Source organism: Aotus nancymaae, unplaced genomic scaffold, assembly GCF_030222135.1.
Source record: "Aotus nancymaae isolate 86718 unplaced genomic scaffold, 86718_ANA_hifiasm-v0.15.2.pri h1tg000004l, whole genome shotgun sequence".
Taxonomy (NCBI): domain Eukaryota; kingdom Metazoa; phylum Chordata; class Mammalia; order Primates; family Aotidae; genus Aotus; species Aotus nancymaae.
Window position 1 is genome coordinate 21,072,639 of NW_026988415.1, and position 12,260 is coordinate 21,084,898.

The window sequence follows — 12,260 nt, forward strand, 5'->3', positions numbered from 1 at the left end:
AAGAAGATTCTCAACATGGATACTTAAAGCTGTAGATCAAGACCACAATAAGATAACATTTTACACACACTAGAATGCCTAGAATCATCAAGTCAGATAATAGAATTTAGACGCATGTGGAGAAGTAGGAACATTCCTACAGTGACTGTGGAAATGTAAAGTGTCACCACCACATTGGAACAAAGAACTTACATAAATTAAAATCAAATGATTTAACATTGGGTTGTCACATGACTCAAAAATTCTGTTTCTAAATATATATCTAAAAAAAGTGACCACAGAATTCTGGGCAAAAGCATGTAGAATAGTGTTTCTCGCAGCTCTGTAGGTATGTTTTGACTTCTTTGGCTTCCTATCTGAGTAGGGAGTACTAGTGGCTCAGAGGACCCACCCCTGTGAGGCTCAAGAGGCCCCACCCCCGTGATGGCAAGAGCTCCCGCCCCTTTGATGCTCAAGAGGCCTCACCTCTCTGATGCTCAAGAGACCCCGCCCCTCTGAGTCTCAGGGGGGACAATTGTTGCCTTGGCTGGATTGTGACATAGAGAGCAATCACCCTTTATGTTGCCTCAGCAGGCCCTGGGCCTACAGAAAGGAGACAAGATTCAAAGGTTGAGGATGGGTTCTCCTTGTGGACTGAAGGCAGCCTACTAGTTCTACCTGGGTGATAACCTGAGAACTTCGGAACTCTGCAGCTTAAAAAACTCTAAAGGTGCCTGTCATCTCACAAAGTGACGTAAGTGTTCTTTCTTTATTTGGGGGCAGTCCAGAAGAGCATGCCACAGACATGTTTAATCCGCACATATTAGATGTTCCTGCTGTAATTTTTGACAACGGGTCAGGACTCTGCAAAGCAGGCCTGTCTGGAGAGCTTGGGCCCCACCATGTCATTAACTCTGTCTTGGGATATCCTAAATTCAACAAGCCTTCAGCAAGACCCAATCAGAAGTACTTAGTGGGGCAAGAAGCCCTGCACAAGTATGAGGCCTTATATTTGCACTACCCCATTGAGCGTGGACTGGTAACAGGATGGGATGACATGGAGACACTCTGGAAACATCTCTTTGAGTGGGAGCTGCGAGTAAAACCTAGCCAACAGCCTGTACTTATGACCGAGCCCTCTTTGAACCCTAGTGCAATTCGAGAAAAGGCTGCAGAAATTATGTTTGAGAACTTCAGTGTGCCTGCTTTTTACCTGTCTAATCATGCAGTGGCAGCGCTCTATGCCTCTGCCTGTGTCACAGGCCTGGTAGTGGACAGTGGTGATGGGGTCACTTGCACTGTCCCCGTCTATGAGGGTTACTCCCTGCCTCACGCAGTCACCAAACTCTATATGGCAGGGAGGGACATCACAGAGCACCTCACCAGGCTCTTTGCTAGCGGGTGTAACTTCCCTTGCATCCTTAACAAGGCCATGGTAAATAACATCAAAGAGAAGCTGTGCTACATCGCCTTTGAGCCAGAGGAAGAGCTACGCAAGTGTCGGGGACAGGTCCTGGGAGCATACAGACTGCCAGATGGACACGTCATCAACTTTGGGGATGAGCTGTTCCAAGTGCCTGAGGTTCTTTTTGCACCTGACCAGCTGGGCATCCAAAGCCCAGGACTCTCAACAATGGTCTCCAGCAGCATCATGAAGTGTGACACTGACATCCAGAAGAACCTTTTTGCAGAAATTGTACTCTCCGGGGGCACCACTCTCTTCCCTGGGCTGGAGGAAAGGCTCATGAAAGAATTGTTGCAGCTGGCTTCCAAAGGTACTCCCATCAAGATCACTGCTTCCCCTGATAGATGCTTCTCTGCATGGATTGGTGCATCCATCATGACCTCTATGAGCAGTTTCAGGCCGATGTGGGTCACCTCTGTGGATTTCAAGGAGTATGGGACATCTGTGGTTCAAAGAAAGTGCTTTTAAAGATCCTTGAGCAGAGGGGACATCTTGAAGTGCCAGATTAGAGGAGTCCCAGTGGGAGGCGGCATTTTCTTCTGGGCTTCAGCATGATGCTCAATAAAAGTTTCATCATTTCAAGTTTCAGTTTACTCGTAGTATCACTATGATATATGAATATATGTCAGGAATCTTTAGGTTGCTCTTTACTCTCTTCTCTCCCATAGACCTCTTAAGATGTTTTTCTCCTAAGAAAACCTTGGATTCTATGTTGAGGTTATGTTCATATACAGGACTTATAGCAAAAGGTGCCTGGGAGTCATACCTAGGAACTTGATTTGGTAGGATCCCGAGAATCTTTAAATTAAATTATTATCTTAGGTGGTTCTGATAGGCCCAGTTCCCAGGAGACTAAATCACGAAGAAAAGTGTGGGAAAAGGAAGGAAATAAAGCAGAACCAGAAATCTTCCACTAGTCTAAGGGTTCAAGTCATTTTACCTGGTTTGTACTTTAGTTAGTACAGTAAGGTTCTTGCTCTGCTGTTATGAGATCAAAACACTAATTACAATGGAAAAACAGTTGGGCGCAGAAATCACCGTTTTCTAAGGCTCGCTAAGCTCAGGGTCCTTGTTCCCAGTTGCAGCATTAAGAATCAGTACTTCTAATTTGTTGTTGTATGTTTTTACCATTTTTAATCTCAAGGCTATATATAGCATCATTTATTATGGATAAAACACTGGAAACAGTTAATAGTTATCGATCAAATGATCATGGAATAAATTATGCATACAGAAATACTTCTCATTAAGTTAATACATATATAAATAAATGGGATTTTATAATATTATAAGCATTTCAAGAAGAGTACGGAAGTAAAGACACCACATACTTTACACTTGAAGCATGGAATGAGAGGTAATGCAGTTGGAAGAAAAGGGTGTATCAAATTTTTAAAAAGAAAAGATTCTATTATAAATTTCAGCCTGAATGAAATAAAACCATTCACTTAAAAAAATTATATTTTTCACATGTCTTTTCATCTCCACTTTTAGAGATATCACATCGCTACCTAAACACAACCATGAAAACTGTCAAGCCCTATAGTTACTATAAGTCAATTCTTTTCATTTTTATATTTATTTCAGAGAGTTGGCTTAACAGCAAACTACTTTTTACGGGTAACTTATCAAAACCACAAAGAAACAAGATAGTGGAATAACACCTTCAAATTAATCTAGAAAAACGCTACTGTCAATATAGTACTATATGCTCAGGAAGTCACTACAAGAAAGATGGTAATAAAATAAGAGACATCTTTGAATAATAACTAAAAATACTTGCCGTCAGCAGACTATTACCACAGAAAGGTTTATAAGATTTACTTAAGACATAGAAATAACCCCAGAATCACCAAATATCATGTTAGAAAAAATAATGAAGTTTTAAAATGCTGAAAATGGGGGTAAATTAAAAAATATTGATGGTATAAATTTATAGTAATAAAATAGACAATAAACCTTCTGTACTACAAACATAGCCACAAATCATGAGTACTGGTTTGAATCTAAAATATTTAAATATATTTGCATTATCCAGAAAGAAAAGTACTACTTAAGTTTAGAATCTATCAGTTGAAACTGAAGAAATTCTAACTGTAAAAACCTTAAAAATTAACAGAAATACTTAACGCTTACATTTCTTAATAATTTAAATTACTTAAATAATTGACTTAACCCTTACATTAATTTAAACTCTGATTGTAAAAACCTTAAACATTAAGTTAATTTTCAAATCATGTAAAGATCAAAAGACACTTTCAAATAGAATTAGACAAAAAAAGAAATTGTAATGGATTTACATAAAAAAGTGAATGAAAACAAAATACTAGCTGTCAAGATAATGGAATACAGGTAAAACTGAAATTAGTAAGAAATGTATAGTCTTAAGTGGTTTATAAGTAAGTAAAGAAATGCTGCATATAAATATGCTAAGTACCCAATTGCAGAATTTAAAAAAGCAAACAGAATTAACATAGACAAACAACCAGGAAGTAAAAAAGCAGGACGTGATAATGAGCTATCACAGAAAGATGAGGAGCATAAACACAGAACAATTTATCCTTTATAAAGGTAAAATAAATGGACATGCTAATGAAATCATTGAAGACAGAAGCAATGAAAAGTATAATAATTAGGAAAGAATAAATACAACTGTCATTACTCACAAATTACAGAATAATCTTCAAAACACCTAAAGTAGGAAAGAGAAAGATGACTGACTGGAAGCAGCTATTCTGTGTTGTTCTCACAGAGAAGTGACAGGGTGAGGAGTAAAGCTCTTTAAGTTGATCAACCAGGAGGCCACATCAGAATTAATTAAGGAAACAATAGTAACCCACAAAGAGCAGAGAGAAAAGAGGCAGGACAGCCTCCCACTGGGACTGGCATGCAGCCAGGGGAGGTTTCCTACCATGGGGAAAAGGTAAATGAGCAAGAGTCTTTGGGGATCCACCCTTCTGCCATGGACCTTAGCAACCTTGGGCACAAGAGATCCTTCCTGACCCCTTATACCTCCAGACTAACACAGAGATTTGCCTCAAGCACCCATGAAGCTCCATGATCCTTGGATCCCTGAACACCCCAGCAGTTCCTCTCACATGCCCTAAGGATAGAGTCTGCATCCACAGTGCTGAGGAGCAGACAAACTGCAGACTGTCCTGGGACCCTGATGCAGCCTCTCCACCTCTGCCTGAGTACTCCACTTGGTAGCAGCTCTGCAATTATCTGGGATGGAGCTCCAGATGTCATTAGCATACCTTCTGTGATTGCCACTGTCAGGGTCCCTCCCTACCCTTTCTGTTCTCAGTCTGAGGAGGGAGCAAAAACTATAGAACTGTCGTGTGCCTCCAACATGCCATCGCTCTCATACAGAAAGGTGGCCTTACTATTTTCTTCATGAGTCCCTGCCCCGTCTGCTTCTCACCAAACATGGCCTTCTGGCTTGGAGCCACAGTGTAGCTGCCCCACCCCCAGCCAATCATTTTGATCAGCAGTGGCTCTTCTCTTCTCTGGGGTGGAGTTCCCACGGGCCACTGAAGGTCCGTCTGCTACTGCCAGCTCTGTGGTATCTGCTCTTGCTGTCTGCAGGTTGGGGAGAGAGCAAAGAGCCTGATTGCTTTTCTCACACCTTCATAATACTGCAGCCGCACTACAGACAGGAGGCTAGACGGTCTTCTCCAGGAGACTCGACTTCACCTGTTCTTCACAAGGCAGGGCCCTCTGGCTTCGGCCTACATCACCGCCACTCTACTCCTGGATGATCACTTTGATCAGCCATGGCTCTTTGTTTCTCTGAGGTGGAGCTCCCAAAGACAACTGAGAGTCTCTCTGCCATTGCCACCACCATGATCCCTGCCTCTTCTGTCCACCGAGTTGTGGATGGAACAAAAAGCCTGTGCTCACTCCAGGGCTGCAGTGCACAGCTCAGGAGTGCTGAACTGAGGTCTGTGGCTACCACTTGAGTGGAAGAGGATTCCAGAGTACTAAGAGGGGTGAGTTGCACAAGTTCATGGGCTGCTGTGGACATATGGTGTGACAACCTCCACAGGGCCAGTACAGAGGGGTGTGACCTATTTCCCTGACATGGCCTCTGCCCAAGGGAACCCCACAGGCTGGAACACCTAAACAAAAACTAATGCAGTGCCAGTGATTAGAGGGGCTTCCTCAAGGCCCAGGAATGGACCTGGTGAAGGGGTCCCCTTTCTTCTCACTGTACCACAGATAACTATAAATTAAAGAAAATACAGAAAAACCACATGGCTAAGAGCCCATTTACCAGCCACTACTCTTAAACACCATCTACTGTATCACAACCCAAATTCAAAGCAAAATAATTTTGCTAATATACCCCCCTGTAAAACCAAGGGCAATAATTCATCCACAAATCAAGACTCTGCACAGAGGTTTGGCCCTCTGAAAACATCCATAAATAAAGCCAACTGTGTATACTCAACTTGCACCACAATTAAATGAACATCAAAGTTCCCTCCAAGTCAAGGAAAAACAAGCAAAATAACTCAGGTAATTCAAAAATACAGAACGTCTCCTTACCTTTAGACAAGTTCGCTAGCTTCCTTGCAATGGTTCTTAACCAAGCAGAAATGGCAGTCATCTAATTTAGAATCCGGATTGCAAGGATGCTCATAGAGATACAGGAGAAAGGTGAAATCCAGTGTAAGGAATCTAGTAAAATGAACCAAGAAATGAAAAATGAAATAGCCATTTTAACAAAGAAGCAAACTGAACTTCTAGAACTGAAAAATTTACTGCAATCTTTTTATATTTACAATCAGAAGTATTAATAGAAGAATAGACAAAGATGAGGAAATAATCTCAGCACTTGAAGACTAGTTATTCTAATCTACTCACTCAGACAAAACTGAAGAAGTATTTTAAGAACTGAACAAAACTTCTGAGATATATAAGATTGTGGGTCAAGATGGCCAGGGAGCGACATAGGTTAATTCGATCTAAATAATTATAAGCTTGTCTGGCTCAGAGTACTGAAGTTTATACACCGAACTAAACTCTATTATTGGTGCAGTTAATTAGAAATCAAATGGCAACAGAAGGCCTAAGGTAAAGACCATCAGAGAGCGCAGTAACAGTAACACCGGGGAACACCTGGGGTGGTTGCAGAGCAGGCACTACTGCTCTGGTCCCACAGATGCCTTCTCAACATGGAGACTGCATGAGGGCCTCTTAAAGAGGGCTTGTGCAAAGACCTCTGAGAAGGGAGGCAACCTCTGCTCACAAGATCCAGGAGGGTCTTTGCAGATGGGAGCTGGCAAAGAGAGAAAAGTCTTGCAGGGCAGAGATCACGGAACACCTCAGGCTCTGCCTAGGCTCTTGGAATACGGAGTGATTTTAATTGCTCTCTGTCCTCAGTGCTTGGGAGATAAAAGCCCTTTGATGCATTGGGTGTGGTCAGATTCGGTGGCTCCTCATCTGCTATACTTCTGATGTAGCCGCACCCTGATAAGGATCAGTGATAAACTCAGAGCACTGGTTTAGCATGTCTTAGAAGGATCTCAAGTGCTCTCTGCCCGGGTATCTTACCTACCCCTTCACCCTCCCCTTCCATGCCCATAAGATCAATGAGATTATGCACAAAATAAAAGTATTTGGAGCCCAGAGCTTGGGGCCAAACTGGTTCCCATGCTTGCATTGGTCCCTTGGACCCATGCTGTAAATTCTACTCTTGTGTATCTGTATTTCCTTTTCTCAGTCCCTTGTCACCACTGGGACTAAGGGCACCCATGTATGGGGTTGAGCTGGTTCCCAACATAAGATTATGTGAAGAGATCTAGTCTATGGCTCATTGGCATTACTGAGAAAGTAGGAGGAAGAACAAACAACTTGAAAAATCTATTTAAGGACATACTCTATGAAAACTTCACTAGAGAATTTAACACGCATTTTCTAGTTTGTGTGCACAGAATTGTTCATAGTATTCTCTGAGAATTTTTTTGTAATGTCATTGTCAGTTATAATGTCATCTTTGTCATGTCTGATTATACTTATTTCAAGCTTCTCCATTTACATTGGAGATGACATAAATGAATGTAAAAGCATTCCATGCTTGTGAATGAGAAGAACCAATATTGTTAAAATGGCCGTACACACCAAAGCAATCTCCAGATTTAATGCTCTTCATATACAACTAAAAATATTTTTCTTCATCTAATTAGAAAACCTATTCTAAAATTTATATGGAACCAAATAAGAGCCCAAATGGCCAAAGAAATTCTAAACAAAAAGAAAAATACAGCTGCAGTTATCACACTACCTAAGTTTAAACTATATTATAAAACCGAAACAGCATAGTACTGGTACAAAAATAGACACATAGACCAACGGAACACAAGAGAAAACTCATATATAAAGCTGCACACTTAAAACCATCTGATAGTCTACAAGACTGACAAAAACTGGCAATGGAAAAAGGACCCCCTATTGAACAGTGCTGGTATAACTGGCTAGCCACATGCAGAAGATTAAAACTGGACCTTTACTTTTTAACACATACAAAAATTAACTTAAAATGGATTCAAATTGAAATGTAAGACCTCAAAATGTAAAAATTCTATAAGAAGAACTAGGAAATATACTTCTTGACATTGACCTTGGCAGAGAATTTTTGGCCAAGTCCCCAAAAGCAATTGCAACAAAAACAAGTATTGACATCTGGGACTAAATTAAGCTAAAAGCTTCTGCACAGCAAAAGAAACTATTAGTAGAGTAAACAGAAAACCTACCAAATGAAGAAAATAGTCACAAATTATGCATCTGACAATGTCTAATATCCAGAATCTATAAAGAACTTAAATCAATAAGTAAAAAACAAACCCATTAAAAATGGGGCAAAGGACATAAACAGACACTTCTCAAAAAAAGACATACAAGGTGTCGATACACATCAACAGCAGAAAATGCTCAACATCACTAATCATTTGAGAAATGCAAATGAAAACCACAATGAGATACTTTCTTACACCGGTCAAAATGAGTATAATCAAAAAGTCAAAAACCAATAGATGCTGGTGAGGCCGTGGAGAAAAAGGATCACTTGCACACTGTTGATGGAAATATACAAGTAAAACCTAAAATATTGACTATAGGTTGAATATATTGGAGAGGACAACTGGAGTTCAGCTAATATAAATTCCTTTTGTTATACAAGAGGAGGGTAATATTATTGAGTAATGATACATTTTCTCAATTTAATTGTGAATTTAAAAATTATTGGATAAGTAATACTACTGAAAAAAATAGAGTTTCCTCTGTATACATGTTAATCTCCTTTGTCACGCTTTTATTTCATTGCATTCACCTGGCAAAACTCCAATACTGGTTACATATAGATTCCACCTAATCTTTATATGCAAAAGTGTAGCTAAACTTGGCCTAGGGGGAAAAGATTCTCATGTTCACCTATTTCAAGTGAAAGTAATGTATACTCACTATTAATTCACCTTTAATGCTGTTCAGCAATCTCTTCAGCTGCTTTAAATCCCTTTTCCCCCTTCATACCTCCAATTAGGTTGCCTCTAGTTTATATCGTGCCTCTGAATTGCGGTGGCTCACGCCTGTAATCCCAACACTTTGGGAGGCTGAGGCAGGTGGATCACCTGAGGTCGGGAATTCGAGACCAGCCTGACCAACATGGAGAAACCACGTCTCTACTAAAAATACAAAAATTAGCTGAGTGTAGTGGTGCATGCCTGTAATCCCAGTTACTCAGGAGGCTGAGGCAGGAGAATCACTTGAACCCGGGACATGGAAGTTGCGGTGAGCATGCACCATTGCACTCCAGCCTAGGCAACAAGAGGGAAACTCCATCTAAAAAAAAGTCCTTTCATTAGGACTTCTTTTTCTGAGTTTAGCAAGGATTGGATATTTGTTGCCTTTTCTTGGTAAAAACTTGCCAGCCACAACCTCTGAAACCACATATGGAGGTCTTTCTTCCTCCCCTTACTGCCTCTATTCAATTTTAACAAATAACATTGTATCCTATTTATTTTGGGAAATAGAACCTGTCAGAAAAGAATATCCATGAACTACTAGTACAATACTAGTACAATATATCTTCCTGTTAACATCTGTTGACATGAATCCCCCTTGCCTATTCATGGATATCATTTCAGAAATACCCCGTTTCCCCTCTTCCAGATGACCTATATAGTACTTATCCTATATTTTTTCTACATTATTTGTTAGCATAAAATCATGTTGTAGTTACTCTCATCTTAAAAACAATCTTCTACTTGACCCAATATTTCTCTTCTGGTATGGACCTATTGTTTTCTCTTATAGAGAAATTCCTCAAAACAGTTCTCTATAGGTCCTATTTCAAATTCCTTTCTTCCTGTTCTCTTTATAAACTAATTTTTCTTTTGTCCTATCATCCCACTGAATCTGCTCCCGAACTTCCGCACTGCTAAATTGAATATTTTGTTGAGAGGGACAACTATATAGAATCACTAAATCCTAGGCACCATTAATTTTTTAAAAATACAAAAGTAAACTTATTGTGGTAAAATCCTTAAGATAATCGTACAGATTTCCAACCAAAAATAAAAGGAAAATTATAAATTCAAAAAGTGTCAGAGAAGGATACAACTTCTCATTGAGAACACTGTCAACTACAACATAGTACAATAGTGTTTATAAAATGTCTCTTTACTTAAAAATCATGTATTAAATGCCTACTGTGTACTAGTAACCATTCTAGATGCTGCAGATGGAGTAGTGAGAAATACTAACAATGCTTCTACTATTATGAAGCATATCTTTAACAGAAGAAGACAAAAGAAACAATAAACAAGTTAAAACAAAAATTTCTATATTCACGTGTTTTTTGGGTGAAAATATTTATCAGTGTATAAAAGGAACGGAGGTCTAACTGGATTTTATTCTACCTTCTATTTAACCATGTAAGTGTACGCCTTTTAAAATATAAGAGGTTTATTCTCTGGACTCAGAAGCATCAGATCCAGCCACAGGTAAATTTTGCCTTACAAACTCTTAAAGAATAACTTAATATGGACCATGATACCTCTAGCTCCTACATTTCTTAGTGAAACTTACAAAACAAAATTTAATGCAAAAGATAAAAATACCCCATAGTTACTGGCAGACGTGTGTTTTCCAATCAAACCCTATTATCTCTTGAGTGTATTTTTTCCTTTGAAAGTATCACCCATTCAAACAGAGCTTTCATTCAGCTTCTTAGTGACCCAGTCATAAAATTTAATAGGAATTATGGATTAAAAAACATTAGGAAAACCTCTAACATCATTTAAAAATAGGCAAAAAACTATAAAAGAGATTCTCACTGGAAATTGGGATAACAGAATGCAGATGAAAATTTTAAAAATGTGCAATTGGTATTTTCATAGAGCTGAGAGAAGGCAGTGAATTGATATAGTAATGTTAGTGTTCTAACTCTATAAGGTCATTCAGAGAAAAAAGTGTGGTTGCAAAAGAAATCAGTAAAAGGTTTAGAAGATGAAGTAGAGGAATTTACTTGGTATAATGATTAATTTTATGTGTCAACTTGGCTGGACCAGAGAGTGACCAGGCAATTGGTCAAACATTATTCTGGATGTGCCTGTAAAGGTGTTTCTGAATAAGATTAACATTTGAATCAATAGACGGTGTGAAGCAGAGTACCCTTCCTAATGTTTGTAGGCCTCACGGAATTCACTGAAGACCTTAATACATAAAAACAAAAAAGGCTGAGTCAGAGGAAAATCCTCTCACTTGAATATTTGAGCATGAACATTGGTTTTTCTTCTGCATTCAGAATCACACTGCAGAATAAGCTTTTCATGGGTCTTGAGCTGCCTGCTTTTAGACTGGAGCTTACATCCTCACCCTCTCCTGCTTCTCAGGCCTTCAGACTTGAACTAGGGCTACACCACTGCATTAACACTCCTGGCTCTTCAGCTTGCCAACTGCAGATCTTGAGACCTGTCAGAATTCCTAATTGTATGAAATAATTACATAAAACCTCTTATTCCCCCTCCTTTTCTCTGTCTTCCTCTTACATATCATATATATATTTGCATATATGTCTATCTATCTATATATCAATATCTATCTATCTGTCTATCTATAAATTCTGTTTCTTTGGAGAATCCTAATACAAATTTTGGTACCAAAAGTGGGTTTTGAAGAACAGAATTTTAAGAATAAAGTACTCAAATTCATTCTGGGTTTTGTGGAATAGTTCATTTGATTAGATTTCAAAAATCTGATAACTTTATTTACAAAAGTACAAAGAGCACTGATATACTTCGAATCAACCACTTATGGGAAGCAAGCAGCTCATTGACTGTTTATGTAATACTCTTGATCATTTTTTGCAAGCTAACAAATATAATGAGATTGACTAGTTTCTTCTACTGTTACTGGATAAAGTGGAAAAAGAAAAGGATAGTTCAAGGATTCTAATTCCCATCCCAATTGCCACACAAATGACCTGATATATTCTATATGTGCCCTGAAGAAGACTCTTGCTTACTGCAGCTGGAGAGCTGAGATTGCTGAATATAAAATCTAGAACATTATTCTATGACTGGATTAATTACAGCACCATCTGAACTGTCATCAACACATGGTACCTACTATTAAAATGAGGACATGAATTGGAAAGTTGAAATGGAGATATGTGTAAAAATTCTGACGAAGCTGGAGACATTGAGTTTCTAAACTCTAATGAGTCTTCTCTCCCTATGCAATAGGCTTCTCCACCCAATGGAAGCTGCCATTCTACCACCTTCATATGAGGATTTTAACCTTGCATTGCTGG

At 39.1% G+C, this 12,260-nt stretch overlaps 1 protein-coding gene across 1 annotated transcript; it reads left to right on the top strand.

Moving 5' to 3' along the window:
* The first annotated feature begins 586 nt into the window (after nucleotides 1-586).
* Nucleotides 587-2,026, top strand: LOC105721618 (actin-related protein T1). Its single transcript, XM_012458714.2, has one exon. The coding sequence runs from the start codon at nucleotides 785-787 to the stop codon at nucleotides 1,910-1,912; it is 1,128 nt and encodes a 375-aa protein (XP_012314137.2). The 5' UTR covers nucleotides 587-784; the 3' UTR covers nucleotides 1,913-2,026.
* The last annotated feature ends 10,234 nt before the right edge of the window (nucleotides 2,027-12,260 follow it).